This window comes from Pantherophis guttatus, chromosome 2 (assembly GCF_059756535.1).
Source record: "Pantherophis guttatus breed Tessera chromosome 2, ASM5975653v1, whole genome shotgun sequence".
NCBI classification, from domain to species: Eukaryota; Metazoa; Chordata; class Lepidosauria; order Squamata; family Colubridae; genus Pantherophis; species Pantherophis guttatus.
The window spans coordinates 134,469,671-134,483,312 of NC_142064.1; the positions used below are offsets into that span (position 1 = coordinate 134,469,671).

At 39.6% G+C, this 13,642-nt stretch overlaps 1 protein-coding gene across 2 annotated transcripts in view; it reads left to right on the top strand.

Moving 5' to 3' along the window:
• The first annotated feature begins 611 nt into the window (after positions 1 to 611).
• Positions 612 to 13,642, top strand: part of TSPAN31 (tetraspanin 31) — a 32,856-nt gene continuing 19,825 nt past the window's right edge. For both annotated transcript variants that reach the window (XM_034412199.3, XM_034412198.3), the window contains exon 1: positions 612 to 979. In XM_034412199.3, coding sequence (XP_034268090.2) covers positions 917 to 979 — 63 coding nt within the window. In that variant the 5' untranslated portion in view covers positions 612 to 916. The remainder of the gene's footprint in view (positions 980 to 13,642) is intronic.

Sequence of the window (13,642 nt, forward strand, 5' to 3'; positions counted from 1 at the left end):
AGCGCCCCCTTCTTTTGAATAAGAACATTTGGAGGCCAGTATTTTTTTAATGTTTAAAACTTTTTTAATGTTTATATTAAAAATATTTACATTTATGTTTATATTAAAAATATTTACATTTATAATGTTTATATTAAAAATATTAGCTCAAACATGTTATTTCCAAAACTTTTGGCAGAGATTTTTTTTTCCCCTATCAACCGACTTATTAAACAGGGTTTACTGAGCTGATGACCTAGAAAAACTCAAGGGACAATAAATGTCTTCGGGTTTTAAGGCACCACAAGCATCTTCGATTCTGCTGCGAAAGACGCCACGGGAGCATTTTGGGAAACGGTTGCATCACCGCAGAAAATATCCAAACATTTACACAGCGGAAAGATGCTACTTTCCCATTTGAATGTGTGGAAGATCCCCTAAGAAAGAAATATAAACTCTTTCAACGGACCATAAAACAAGGTGCGTTATAAAACCCTCCTTTAAAAGCCCATTAAGACAGCCCAGCTCAACAACCCGCCGCCCCTGAAAATGGCAGCCAACAACCGGAAGCAACAACGACGTCACTTCATTGTTTTTCAAAAGCTCATCTCTGTGGTTAAATTGAGTTACGCAACTTCCGTATTTTTTTTTTTAACTTCAGAACCCGGATGGAGACGACCGACTCCCCCCCCCCAGGGGCAGCGACTCTCACTCCAAGGGCGCCTGCGCCTGGGGCGGATGAGTGTAGGCGTTCTATCGAGAGAATGCGCCGAGCCGGCAGGCAGCACTGAGTATCGGTGCGCAAGCGCGGTGGAGGCAGGCCGGGATTTAAAGGGGTAGTGTCCGCGGGTGCTGCCCCTTGGGGGTGGGGGGGAAGGGAAGTCTCAGTTCGGCGTTTTCAGAGGCGAGTGGGCTTTGTTCCTCCCGTTTGGAAAACATGGTTTGCGGGGGCTTCGCCTGCTCACGCAATGCTCTGTGCGCCCTCAACGTCGTTTATGTGGTGAGTATGACAACCCTTTAGACGGCTGCTTTGCTTCTTCCCGGACGTAGGCTTGGAGAGGAGAAGAGCGTGGAGTTCCTATGGAGGGAAAGGAGGGGGGGGGGTAGATCCAGGGGGAGGAAAGCTAGTGTGTGTGTGTGTGTGTGCATGCATGATGATGGGGGTGAGTGGGAGAACCCCACCCATATTGGGATTGCTGGGTGCCCCGGGAGGAGGTTGGATTTGGGGGCCAAGAGATCTGGCCAGGTCTTTTTCTGATTGTATTCTTGAGGATGGGGATGTGTGGGTGGGTTGGAAGGGAGCTGGGAGTAATTTTTAGAGGAAAATAAGTCAGAGCTGGGTGAAGGGATGACCTCATTGCTTCTGCCTAGAGCAGTTGCCCCAATCTGGTGACCTTCGATGATTGTGTTGGAATGCAGGTAGTCTTCGATTTACGACCACAACGGAGCCCAGAGTTTATGTTTCGCTAAGTGAGTGATTTGTTCAGCGAGCGTTGCCCCATTTTACGGCATTTCTCTCCCCACGTTTGTTAAAGGGAGAATCACGGCAGTGGTTCAATTAGTCAGGCGGGGGTTGAGTGAATCTGGCTTCCCCATTGCCCTCGCTCGTCAGAAGCTCACCAAACAGGATCGCATAAACCCTGGGACACTGCAACTGTCATAAATATCAACCACTTGTCAAGCAGCCGAATGTAAATCGTGTGACCATGGGGATGCTGCAACGGTCACAAGTGTGAGAAATATTCATCAGTCACTTTTGCTGCCGTTGCAACTTCGAACGGTCACTTAAATTGACTGTTGTAAATCGAGGACTGCCTGTATAGTCGCCAGAATTTTTAACTAATATGGCTGGAAATGCTGAGGATTGTTGTGGTCCCCTAGAGCAGAGCAGATGGCGGAAGGCTAAGATTAATCTGTGAGAGAATCCATGGTAGGAAAAAGAGATATTTGTTTTGTCTGGCTGTTTTTATGGGCCAGGAAATTATAGTATAGTAAAAAAGAGAAGCTATAAATCCTGCATACTTTGTTTGCAAGCATTTTGGGGGAAGCTGATGAGTGGGTAATGGGTTGACCCCAGAAGAGTTGGACTAAACATATGTCTTGTCAGGGTTGCATAGAATGGGAAGCGTGTGATATTTACCTAAGAAAACTTGGCTTTGCAAGTTTGAAATTTTGCCTCAAATGTTCCCTTGATTGCTAGGAACTGACTGACCCTTCTCTTCTTGTTTGCTGACCTATGTTTTGTTAGATCTGGTAAATAAGTTACAAAGATTATGTGTCATTTTATTGGGTCCGTGGCTACACTGCAGGAACATCTGGGAAACTTTGAAGAAATAAGAATTACCAATACCTAGCTCAAATAAGAGCAGAACAGAAAATGACTGGTTTAATAGCACTTTAATAGTTTTCCTTGTACAATGACAGAAAATGTGCGGTTTTTCTAATTATATATATGTTCTATTTAAAAACGCAAGTCTGGCAATAGGGAGACTGACATTCTAGTCCATCCTCAGTTACCCAGTTGGGTAACTGGGCCACTCACTCTCTTGCAATGCAACCTACCTCACATGATGGTGATAGGGAAATGGGAGAAAGGAATGCTATGTGTGCTGCACAAAAGGTGGGTTATAAACCTAACAAATCAATAAATGAACTTTTCTTCTTCCTTTGAGAAAGACAAGAGGAGGCCTAAGGGAGATTAAGTATTGATAGTAAGAATTTGTTGGAATTCATATGTTCTGCTGTAAGAAGTCTGGAATCCTGGGTGAAAGAAATAACTTTGAAAGGCCCTGAGACTGATTTTAAATAATGTAAGTTTCATTCAGCATCAATGGACAGAATCTTTATAACTGAGGAAATCTATTTAAAACTATAAGAAGTGGGGAAGATTCTGTGTTGGATAACCTGATTCCATTTTCACAGAACGGACAACTCAGCTGCATTTTTCATGCAATTAGAAATTTTTGAAAGCAAAGCTACTGCTCTCAAAGCAGATGAATTTGTTGCTTTAGATATTGCGACCTAGACACTGGAAATCATGGCCAGAAGAGAACATTGGGTAATGCTTCATTACACAACCATGGAATGGTATCTGCCTGACCATTTTTCTATAATAGAGTTGGAGGAATATTGGGGATCTTCTCATTCAACCCCTTGGCTCAAGCAGGAGACGCTGGAGATACCATTCCAGATAAATGGTTCTCAAATACCTTCTTAAAAACCTCCAGTGTTGGAGTACCCACAACTTCTAGAGGCAAGCCGTTCTACTGATTAATTGTTCTCACTGTCAGGAAATTTCTCTTTAGTTCTAGGTTGAATCTCTCTTTGATAAGTGTCCATCTGTTAGTTCTTGTCCTGCCTTCAGGTGCTTTGGAGAATAGGTCGACCCCTCTTCTTTGTAACATTCCAATAAATATTACATAATATTGTATATTATATAATATTATGCAATATTGTAAGATGCTGTTGAGTACAGATACAGATGTTTGAACTTGCAAGGCAGGAAAAAAAATCAAGTAATGCTTGGTACACTGTTTAAATAGGAGTGTGTTCGTCCTTTTCAAAATTGGCTAGAGACCTTTTTCAGCATAAAGTTTCATGTCCTGATTACCGGTAAGTGGGGCTAAAACACAGCTCATACATTTTATTTATATGTGAGCCTGGATCATCTCTACCCAAATGGCCGCATGATTTTTGAAATTTTAAAATATGCTAGTTGATTCACACAAAACTGATCCATCGTTGTGGCCAGGCCTAAATTATAATTATCAGAAAGTATGGTGGGCAGGAAATGGTTGAGATTTTAGTGGGGTGGGGGAGGGAGGGAATTAGATTTCTCTTCCCCAAAATAGTTGTCATTCACAAGCCACAAACGTCTTACTCAAGATGAAGGCATTAGTTTCCTTTATGGGCATGTCTGCAGCTGATTTGTATAACTATAACCCCTTCCCCAATTATTTATTTCCTGCTGTCCAATGATAAAATTGAAACCCACCTCTTTGCTGCCCAGATAAAAAGCTAAAATAAAGAGAAGAATGGGATTACTGTATCAAAGAAGATGGCCCCATTGACTGCAATTGGTCTGATTTCAGTCAAATGAATTTATTTGTAGCCAACCAGATTTATTTTGACACAGAGCTATACTTGATACAAGTTGATACCTTGTAAAACTTCACCTAATGGAGCATCCAGTACCTTATCTAAAAACGGGCCTTGCCTGCAAATGTTTGTGGCAAAGGCTTTACATATTTCTACATCAAAGTAAATGGGGTTAGTACCGTATATTTCCCTGAATAATTTTACAGTTTGTTTGCTGCTTTAAGAAATCAAGTTCCTAGCATTTATTGTTGCAGTCAAACCCACAAGTAGCAGATTTTCCTGTCATTTCCACAAACCAGATGAATAGATAGAAATAGTATAGAAAATCTAACCCACTTCAGATTTCCTGAGAAGAAATGACAAACTCCACTAAAAGCAGATCTGACAATTGCAGTAGAATGAAGAGCTGGTGAGTAGACCAGCTTCTGTAATTCCTTTCCAGATAAGAAGCCTTGAGATCACCTACAAGTGCTCCAGACAGTTGCTCCTTGTGAGGAGAATGCAAGATAGCAGCAGATTTAGAGCTCTGGGTGACTAGAAAGAATAGTCATCCTTTTGCTCAAACCACAGTTGGTACCTTCAAAAGGCTATTTGGGTTTGCATGTTTCCTTTTCTAATCACTTAAAGAAATTACTTATTAACCGCTTTTCAGTTATTAGAAAACTTTGGATTAATAGATTTTACAGCACTAGGTGAGTTTCCTCCAATACTTAGCAAAAGAAGTTTTAAATACAAGTTTGAGGAACTTTAAGAAAATATTTTGGAATAAACAGCAAAAGATGATTAGAAGTTTGATTTTGGAAAGTTACAAATGAATTAAAGATCCAGATGGATTTGAAATAAGATTTTGAATTTAATTAAAATAATTCTTCCCCATAGGAAAATGCTTTTGTTTTGAATTCTCTAAAAAAAAAACATGATGGGATCAGACTTTGAAGGTTGGATACTAGAGAAAACTAGAAACAACTAACGATTACAATTAAAGGAGAAAAACATTTACGTTTGACTTTAATAATAAGAATAAAGCAAAACATTTTAACATTGGACATATTAAAGGAATTTTTTGAACAATGCACTCAGAACGTTAATTTTACAATTGTCTACCTCTGCAGATAGATTGAATTTTACAGAGGTTATGAAAGAGGAACACATTTTACTAGACAAGACTCTCACTGATCTGAAAATTGATTTTAAAATGGCAGGCTATAAGAATAATATGGAAAAAGATGCTACACTGTCCATCCTCCAGCTGATGTCTTAATAACTAAAAGTGATATACAAATAATAAAGCAAGTGAATGACTTAGATAATTTTCCTATATATATGAAAAAGACTTTTGGAATATTTCGAATATTTGTCATAAGGAAGAAACAAAGAAAAAAATAAAAAGAAATCAAGTTCTAGACATTGGGGACTAAAGACCAAGAGTGTTAAAAATGAAAGGAAGGAATGTAAAATTAGTGTATTTGGTCAAGCTTAAAATAGACAGTTACTATCTCTTGTAACCTTGCTGATCAGGACTGAATGACAAGGTTTTAAGGATTTGTTTAGAGATATGGGATGTGGAAAGAAAAGATCATTTGAATTTTAAGCAAAGGCGATAAGACACTAAAATTGTTTATATTTGGGATTAAGTCTTTATGTATTTTTCTTGATTATTTTTTCTATTAGATTTTTCTAATTTTTATTTGTGCACTTTCTATTTTTCTTTACGGTAATTTTTGTCTAGTTTTTATATTTCAATTGTAACTTTTAATAAAATTACTGTATTAAAAAAAGAAAATCTAACACATTTCTTCCCCTCTGCTTCCTACTTAGCGCAGAAATTTCAGAACTGTTACATTCTTCAAAGGATGGCTTTTTTAGTAATAGATTGAATATCTCCTACGCTGAAAAGAAGTTATATACTACTAAAATTCTTCTGATGTTCAATCAAAATTTGCTTTTTAAGTTTACTATAAATTCATTCTAATGCTATCTTCCAGGTTAAAAATTTGTTCATATAATTTATATAGCTACCCAGTGTCACAAGGGTAACTCTAGGTAATTAACAAAGTGTTAAAACCCCAAACAGAAATACAATAAATATATAAATAATTGTCTCAAAAATGATACTATAACGTGCGGGATTTAAAAATAATCCCACTATTCTGATTAAATGGGCAAAGCATATCTTGTACGTTTTATTTATATGTGAGCCTCCTTCCTGGATCATCGCTACCTGAATATCCACATATTTTTGAAATTTTAAAATAGGCAAGTTGATTCTCACAAAGACTGGCCCATCTTAGTAGCCAGGCCTAAAATATAATTATCAGACAGTATGATGGATAGGAAACCTTTGCTATTACAGGTAGTCCTCATCTTACGACCACAATTGAGCCCTACATTTCTGTTGTTAAGGTTGGGTTGTTAAGTGAATCATTACAGTTGTTAAATTAGTGTCATGGTTGTTAAGTGAATCTGGCTGCCCCATTGACTTTACTTGTAAGAAAGTCGCAAAAGGTAATAACATGACCCCAACCCCAACCATCATAACTCAATGCCAAGCGTTTGAATTTTGATCACATGACAATGGGAATATGCAATATTTGTAAATTGTGAAAAATGTTCATAAGTCACTTTTTTCAGTGCCTTTGTAACTTTTAATAGTCACTAAATGAACTGTTGTAGGTGGACAATTACCTCTAGTCTGTGGGGAAGGGAGAGAGTTAAATTTCTCTTTCCCAATTCGCAAGTTGCAAACATCTTACTGAGAATGATGGCATTATTTTTCTTTTTGGGCAACCCTGCAGCTATATTGTACAACCATATCCTCCTCCCCCACTTACCTTATTGTTTATTGCATAATTATACTCAGTTATTGCATTAATTCTGTCAAGGTCATTAGTCTTGCCAGGTAAGTCTTACAGGAAATAGCAAGCATACAAGCTAATTCTACATTTCTATATATAAAGTTTATTGCCATTGTAGGTATACCCATACAACGAAATTGACATAACACCCAGAGACCAAGCCCAACACACATGACAATCCCCAGACACACCCCCACCCACCAAAAATTCCCCACCCCTAAACCACCCAAACATCCACACAGCAGACCAAGTAATGCTGTCCAACAGCTCACTGATGGTGGCCTTTTAGTTCATTGTTGAGTGCAATTATACATTATACATATACATTACATTATAAAACTACAATGCAGGTAGTCCTCTACTTATAGCAGTTCATTTAGTGACTGTTCGAAGTTACAGCATCACTGAAAAAAGTGACTTGTGACCATTTTTCGCACTTATGGCCATTGCAGCATCCCCATGGGCATGTGATTTACATTCAGATGCTTGATAACTGATTCATATTTATGTAGTGTCCCGGGGTCATGCAATCAACTTTTGCGACTTTCTGTCAAGCAAAGTCAATGGGGAAGCCCGATTCACTTAACAACTGCATTATTAAATTAACCATTGAAGTGATTCACTTAACAAATGTGGCAAGTAAAGTCGTAAAATGCGGCAAAACGCGCTTAACAAATTTTTCACTTAGCAACATAAATTCTGGGCTCAATTGTGGTCGTAAGTTGAGGACCACCTGGAATAGGGTCTTGCAAGTCTGAAAGTACAAATACCCCACTATCACACTGTTAAAACATTTTGAGAAGTTGTTGGGTGGGTCCCAGATTTCTTTCCCAATCATGTATCTGCAGGCTGCGTCTTCTCTTATCTTACTGTTCTCTCAGCAGCATCTCTGCCCTCTCCCCGCCTCATTCTCACATACCATTTACCTCATGCTTGCTCTCTATAGTTCATTATATTTCCAGCAATTTTTGAAAAAGTGATTACTCATTTTAGGAATCAAAATTGGGGTGGTACCCCAATGGTACAGCATTTTAATATTAGTTCTCTCTGAGGGTATAAAAACCTGGGGCTAGGCCTTTAATGCTTTGTGAAAGTCCAACAGATTGGGGCCATCCATAATCTAGAGCCGTGATGGTGAACCTATGGCATGTGTGCCCAAAGTGGCACACGAAGCCATGTCACCCGGCACACGCGACCTTGCTTGTTTGTCTTCCAGGTTTCTGACGTGCATCTGCATGTGACAATCAGCTGTCCATCATGCACGTAGCAGTGCCAAAAAGCGGTGTGCGCATGTGCGCTGGCCAGCTGATTGTCGGGTGCACATGTGTGCCAGAACCTGGAAGTTCGGCTTTTCTGGAGCATGGTCCTGACAAGCGAACATGCACAACATTTCTGCGCGCCGAAAAGGTTCGCCATCACTGTTCTAGAGAGATGCTGTTCCTTAGAACTGGCACCGAAACAGAGAAAACTCTCAGATCCCACAAGGTGACTCTGCCTAACAGAATAGGTATGGAGCATGCCAATCCTGCTAGTTCTCGGAGGTGGGAGAGACAGGTGACTCTGAAATAACTTGGCACTGTGCTATGTAGGTGGTAAAGTACGGTAAGTGACAGCCAGCATCTTGAATTCTACCCAGCGGTTTACTGAAAGTCATTGTGGCTCATGCAACAGAGATGATTCATGAGCATATTGTGATATGTTCTCAAAAGTCCATGATGCTGCATTCTGGACTAGTTGTGAAACATCTTCAAGAGCCTTGGTAGTACAGTGGTCTAAGGCACCCTGTTATTAAGCTGGTTATTAAGACCAGCTGCCTGCAATTACTGCAGGGTTCGAATCTCGCCAAGGCTCAAGGTTGACTCAGCCTTCCATCCTTTCTAAGATAGGTAAATTGAGGACCCAGTTTGTGGGGGCAATAAGCTGACTTTGTATAAATATACAAAAGGATGAAGGCTATTGCTGAGCACATTGTAAGCCGCCCTGAGTCTCCGGAGAAGGGCGGCATATAAATCAAAATTAAAAAAAAAAAAAAAAAAGAGCAGGCATATGTAGAGTGCATTATAGTAATCGAACCAGTGGACAACTAAGGCATGAGTCACTAGGGCCTCTCAATCTGGAAATGGGTGCAATTGACACACAAGGCAAAGAGCTGTCAAAAGACTCTCCTAGTCAGGGAAGCCTTCTGCTCTTTTAGCAGGAACCCTGAGTCCAGGAGAAACCCCAAATTGCAAACCAGCTCTGTATGAGGGAGTGCAACCCCACTCAGAGCCAAAGATGGAAAATCTCAGGACCTGGAAGGTTAAGGGGTGCTCACTGTAGCTGCTTGGTCTTGCCAGGGTTGAACTGAAGCATGTTGTTGTTTTTTACCCAACCTCCACAGACTCCAGACCTTGGGAAAGAACCTTGACAGCATCTCTTGGTCAGTCTGGAGTAGAGATGTATGATTTGATATAATCTGTATGACACAGTATAATCCTGTGCCAATGGATAGCCTTACCCAGTAACTTCACATAGATTCTAAACAGAGATAGGAGATGGTAACACCCTGATCAAACACCACAAAGCGGGGGCCTCAGGCTCAATCCTCCCATTTTCCCCATCCCGTCAACACTGATTGGAACTGATTCCAGAGAAAGGAGAAAAAAACCACTTTAATATTGTGCCTCTCACAGGGGTGAAATCCAGCAGGTTCTGACAGGTTCTGGAGAACCAGTAATGGAAATTTTGAGCAGTTCAGAGAACCGGCAAATACCATCTCTGGCTGGCCCCAGAGTGGAGTGGGAATGAGATTTTGCAATATCCTTCCCCTGCCACGCCCACCAAGCCACACACACCATGCCCACCAAGACACGCCCACAGAGCCAGTAGTAAAAAAAATTGGATTTCACCACTGCCCTCTCACTTCCAGTCCCCTGAACTGGTCCAGAAAGATAACTATAATCAATAGTATTGAAAGCTGATGAGAGATCAAGGAGGACCAGGATGGATGCACTGTGCTGCTCCCATCTCAAACACAACAGACGTCGTTGACAAGCATAATCAGTGCCATTTCAATGCTGTAACCAAGATCTGAATCCTGATTAAGAGTCCAAATAATTTGCTTCCTTGAGTGCCTTCTGGAACTGCAAGCCACCCACTTTCTCAACAACCTTTCCTAAAAGACCCAAAGGTGCTTTTTTTCAAGAGGCAACTGGACTTCCTTGTTTTTCTTTGAAGACGTTTCGCTTCTCATCCAAGAAGCTTCTTCAGCTCTGACTGGATGGTGGGGAATGGAAGGATTTATACTCCTTGCAGACAGCTGGTCATCCTAGGTGACAGGGTTTTTCTGCAAGGAGTTTAAATCCTTCCATTCCTCTCCCTCCAGTCAGAGCTGAAGAAACTTCTTGGATGAAAAGCAAAACGTCTTCAAAGAAAAACAAGGAAGTCCAGTTGCCTCTTGAAAAAATACCTTGGGGACAACCGTGACCTGGATGACTGAGAATCTCCATAGACTTTTCTAAAAAAGGAAGGTTAGAGACAGGAGGCTCTTTGATGTTGTAGTCCTGCGAATGCTTAAAAAAAGTTAATGTGTCTCTTAAGCTTCTCCACTTTAAATGAAACCTGCTTGCTTCATTTTCTCCCTAGGCCTTGTTTGACTATCCTTCTTATCTTCCTGCCCAAACAGAAAAGCCTAGGTTAATAGATGGTTAATAATAGATGCCAATACAGCCAGTATTGGTCAACTAGAAAGTCAGATTGCCCTGAGTTGCTACTGCACTGTGAAGCTATGGTAGCTTTTCCTTCAAATTCAGACTCCTCTACAAATTACTTTTAGTGTTCTAATTAACTATTTTAATTACTTTCAGTGGCTGTTATTTCTAATTTTTTGTTGTTTTTAATTATGTAAGCTGCCCAGAGTCATAGGTGAGATTGACAGCAATATTAATTGAATAAGTATAAGTTATTCAATATGTTGAATAAATAAAATAAATAAACTTCAGATATTAGTCTATAATATTTAGACTTCAAATAGCAGTCAATCGTTTTAAAATATACCGGTATCTTCTTGTGTTTAGCTCCTACTTTTAATTATATCGACTTTTATCATATCTCCAATGTCAAAAATGTTGAGAGAATTGCCAATATTGAGAGAAAAATGGGATAATTTTCCAGCCCACAGTGTGAATCAGGGTGGATTTGATTTAAATCGAGTTGATTTAAATCACAATTTAAATCATGATTTAAATCACTAGTAAAAAGGCTTGATTTAAATCAACTCGATTTAAATCATAATTTTTAAAGAGCAACTGTCATCTCTGCTACTCCTTTGACCCACTGTTGACTCACCGATAGTCCCAGTGTTGCAGAATATACAGCCTCATGCTACATAACTAAGCTCCATTTCATGCTGAATAAACTAAATTATTTATGTATCTTAAATAGAAAACTATCTTACGATAGATTTTTACCCCAAAAGTTTTTAATTACAATAAATTCGATAAAAATAAAAAAAATCCGTTTTAAATCAAAAAAATCTGATTTAAATCAAAAAAAATCTGATTTTTTTGATTTTTTTAAAAAAATCATTGATTTTTATCCACCCTGGTGTGAATCAAATTTCACCCCTTTTTTAATAGCTTCACATATTTCTTTGCCGAGGCGTTTCTGAATTTGAGTTCTAATATAGGTGCATTGTAATAATTGTATAGCTCATAACTCTGTAGCAGTGTTCTTATATCTAAGGGGCTGCCACAAAGAAGAGGAGGTCAACCTGTTCTCCAAAATACCCAAAGGCAGGACAAGAAGCAATGGATGGAAACTAGAAATTTAGATTAGAAATTTCCTAACATTGAGAACAATCAAACAGTGGAACGACTTGCGTCTAGAAGTTGTGGGAGCTCCAACACTGGAGGTTTTTAAGGAGAGATTTGACAACCATTTCTCTCAAATGTTATAGGGTTGAACAAGAGGAGGGACTAGAACAGTGGTTCTCAACCTGTGGGTCTCAACCTTTGGGGGTCGAACGACCCTTCACAGGGGTCGCCTAAGACCATTGGAAAACACATATTTTCAATGGTTTTAGGAATAATTTTATGGTTGGGGGTCACCACAACATGAGGAATTGTATTAAAGGGTCGCGGCATTAGGAAGATTGAGAATCACTGGATTAGAAGATGTCCAAGATCCCTTCCAACTCTTTTATTCTGTTATACTTTGTCTTTATGACTAGACAGTGCCCTGTCCTTGTTATGGCACATGTGGACCTACATGTCTGAGCAATATTTTCTCTTTATATATATCAAGGAGACCTTGCACTTGGCATTCTTGTTTGAGAAGCGCATTTGTCACATTTCTGTTCTGTGTCCTTTCCTCTTATTTGGACAACTTCTTGTGGTTAAAAACAAATTTACCTAGCCCATCAGTAGAAGAGAACCAAGACAATAGAAGGCAATCAAGCTCAGAGAACACCAAGGCCTACACAGTAGATAGCTTATATTGGAAAGCATTTGAAATTGAGTATGAAGTCTACTGTAGGTAGATGTCAGTTAACCACAATAATAGGAACTGAAATTTCTATTGTTAAGCAATGTGGTTGTAAAGAGCAATATCACTCGACCACATCACTGCTTAACTGCTGCTGTTAAGTGAGGACTACAAGTCATTAAGCAAGTCCTGGGTGGTTTACAAACAGGCAAGTAAGGCGGGCACCTGGTGCTGAATGGGAAAAGGTGTGCAAGTGGCTTGTGCGACACGAGTGCAGTGGAGCCAGGGGTGGCTGCTGGTAGACTGGAGAGAGAGTGAGCAACTGATCAAAGCAACCTGTAGGACCTTCCCTGCTTGACTTCCCCATTGATTTTGCTTATGGGAAGCCAAGCAGGGAAGACCCCAAATTGTGATCGTGTGACCGTCGGACGCTGCAACGTGGTAAGTATGACCTGGTTGCCAAGAGGCCAGATCACGATCACATGACATGTTGTGACAGCTGGAACTTCCAAGAACCAGCTTTTTTTTCCCCCAGTACCTTCATAACTTTGAACAATTGCTGAACAACTGGTCAGTAAATGAGGCTGTAATTCTCTTCTCTCTTTTGTGGAGAATAGCTGGGTTTGGCACTCATTGGTTGGGGCCTGTATCAATTGGAAAGTCTCTTACCTCTATACCCATAACAAAAGGTGTGAAGGAATCTTTCCATCTTGGAAGTTAACACCAAGCAAGCTAAGATACTGGAAAAATTTAAGTAATTAAAAATGTTCAAATAGTGTAAAATGGCAAAGTGTGTTATTCTCAGGACAATGACTTTACTATAGCTCTAAATAACTTGCCAGCCTTTGTCTAACTTTCCAATATTCTGTTGGCTTGAGTAATTTAAACATACTATTGTACAGTGAAAATATAATTTTATGGGTATATGAATGTTGATAAGGCTAGCCAAATAAAGTTGTTGTATATATTTAAGGTTGTTTAATGTGAAGAGTCACTCTCTTAATCACTCTGTTGTAATGGCACTGGAAGAAACTCTACTTTCCCCCCCTCTATCTGAGGTTAGTTTGCTGTTCTACAATAAATGTAAAATATAGCAGCATTAGAGGGGAGAGACCATGGTACTTAGTTTTGGCACTGAATATCTGGAATGAACAATAGGAAAGTGAGAAAAAGAAATCTCTGTTTTGATTTCAGATCTCTTAAGAACCCTTAGGATATTGTGACAATTTTGTAATGTACTAAAACTG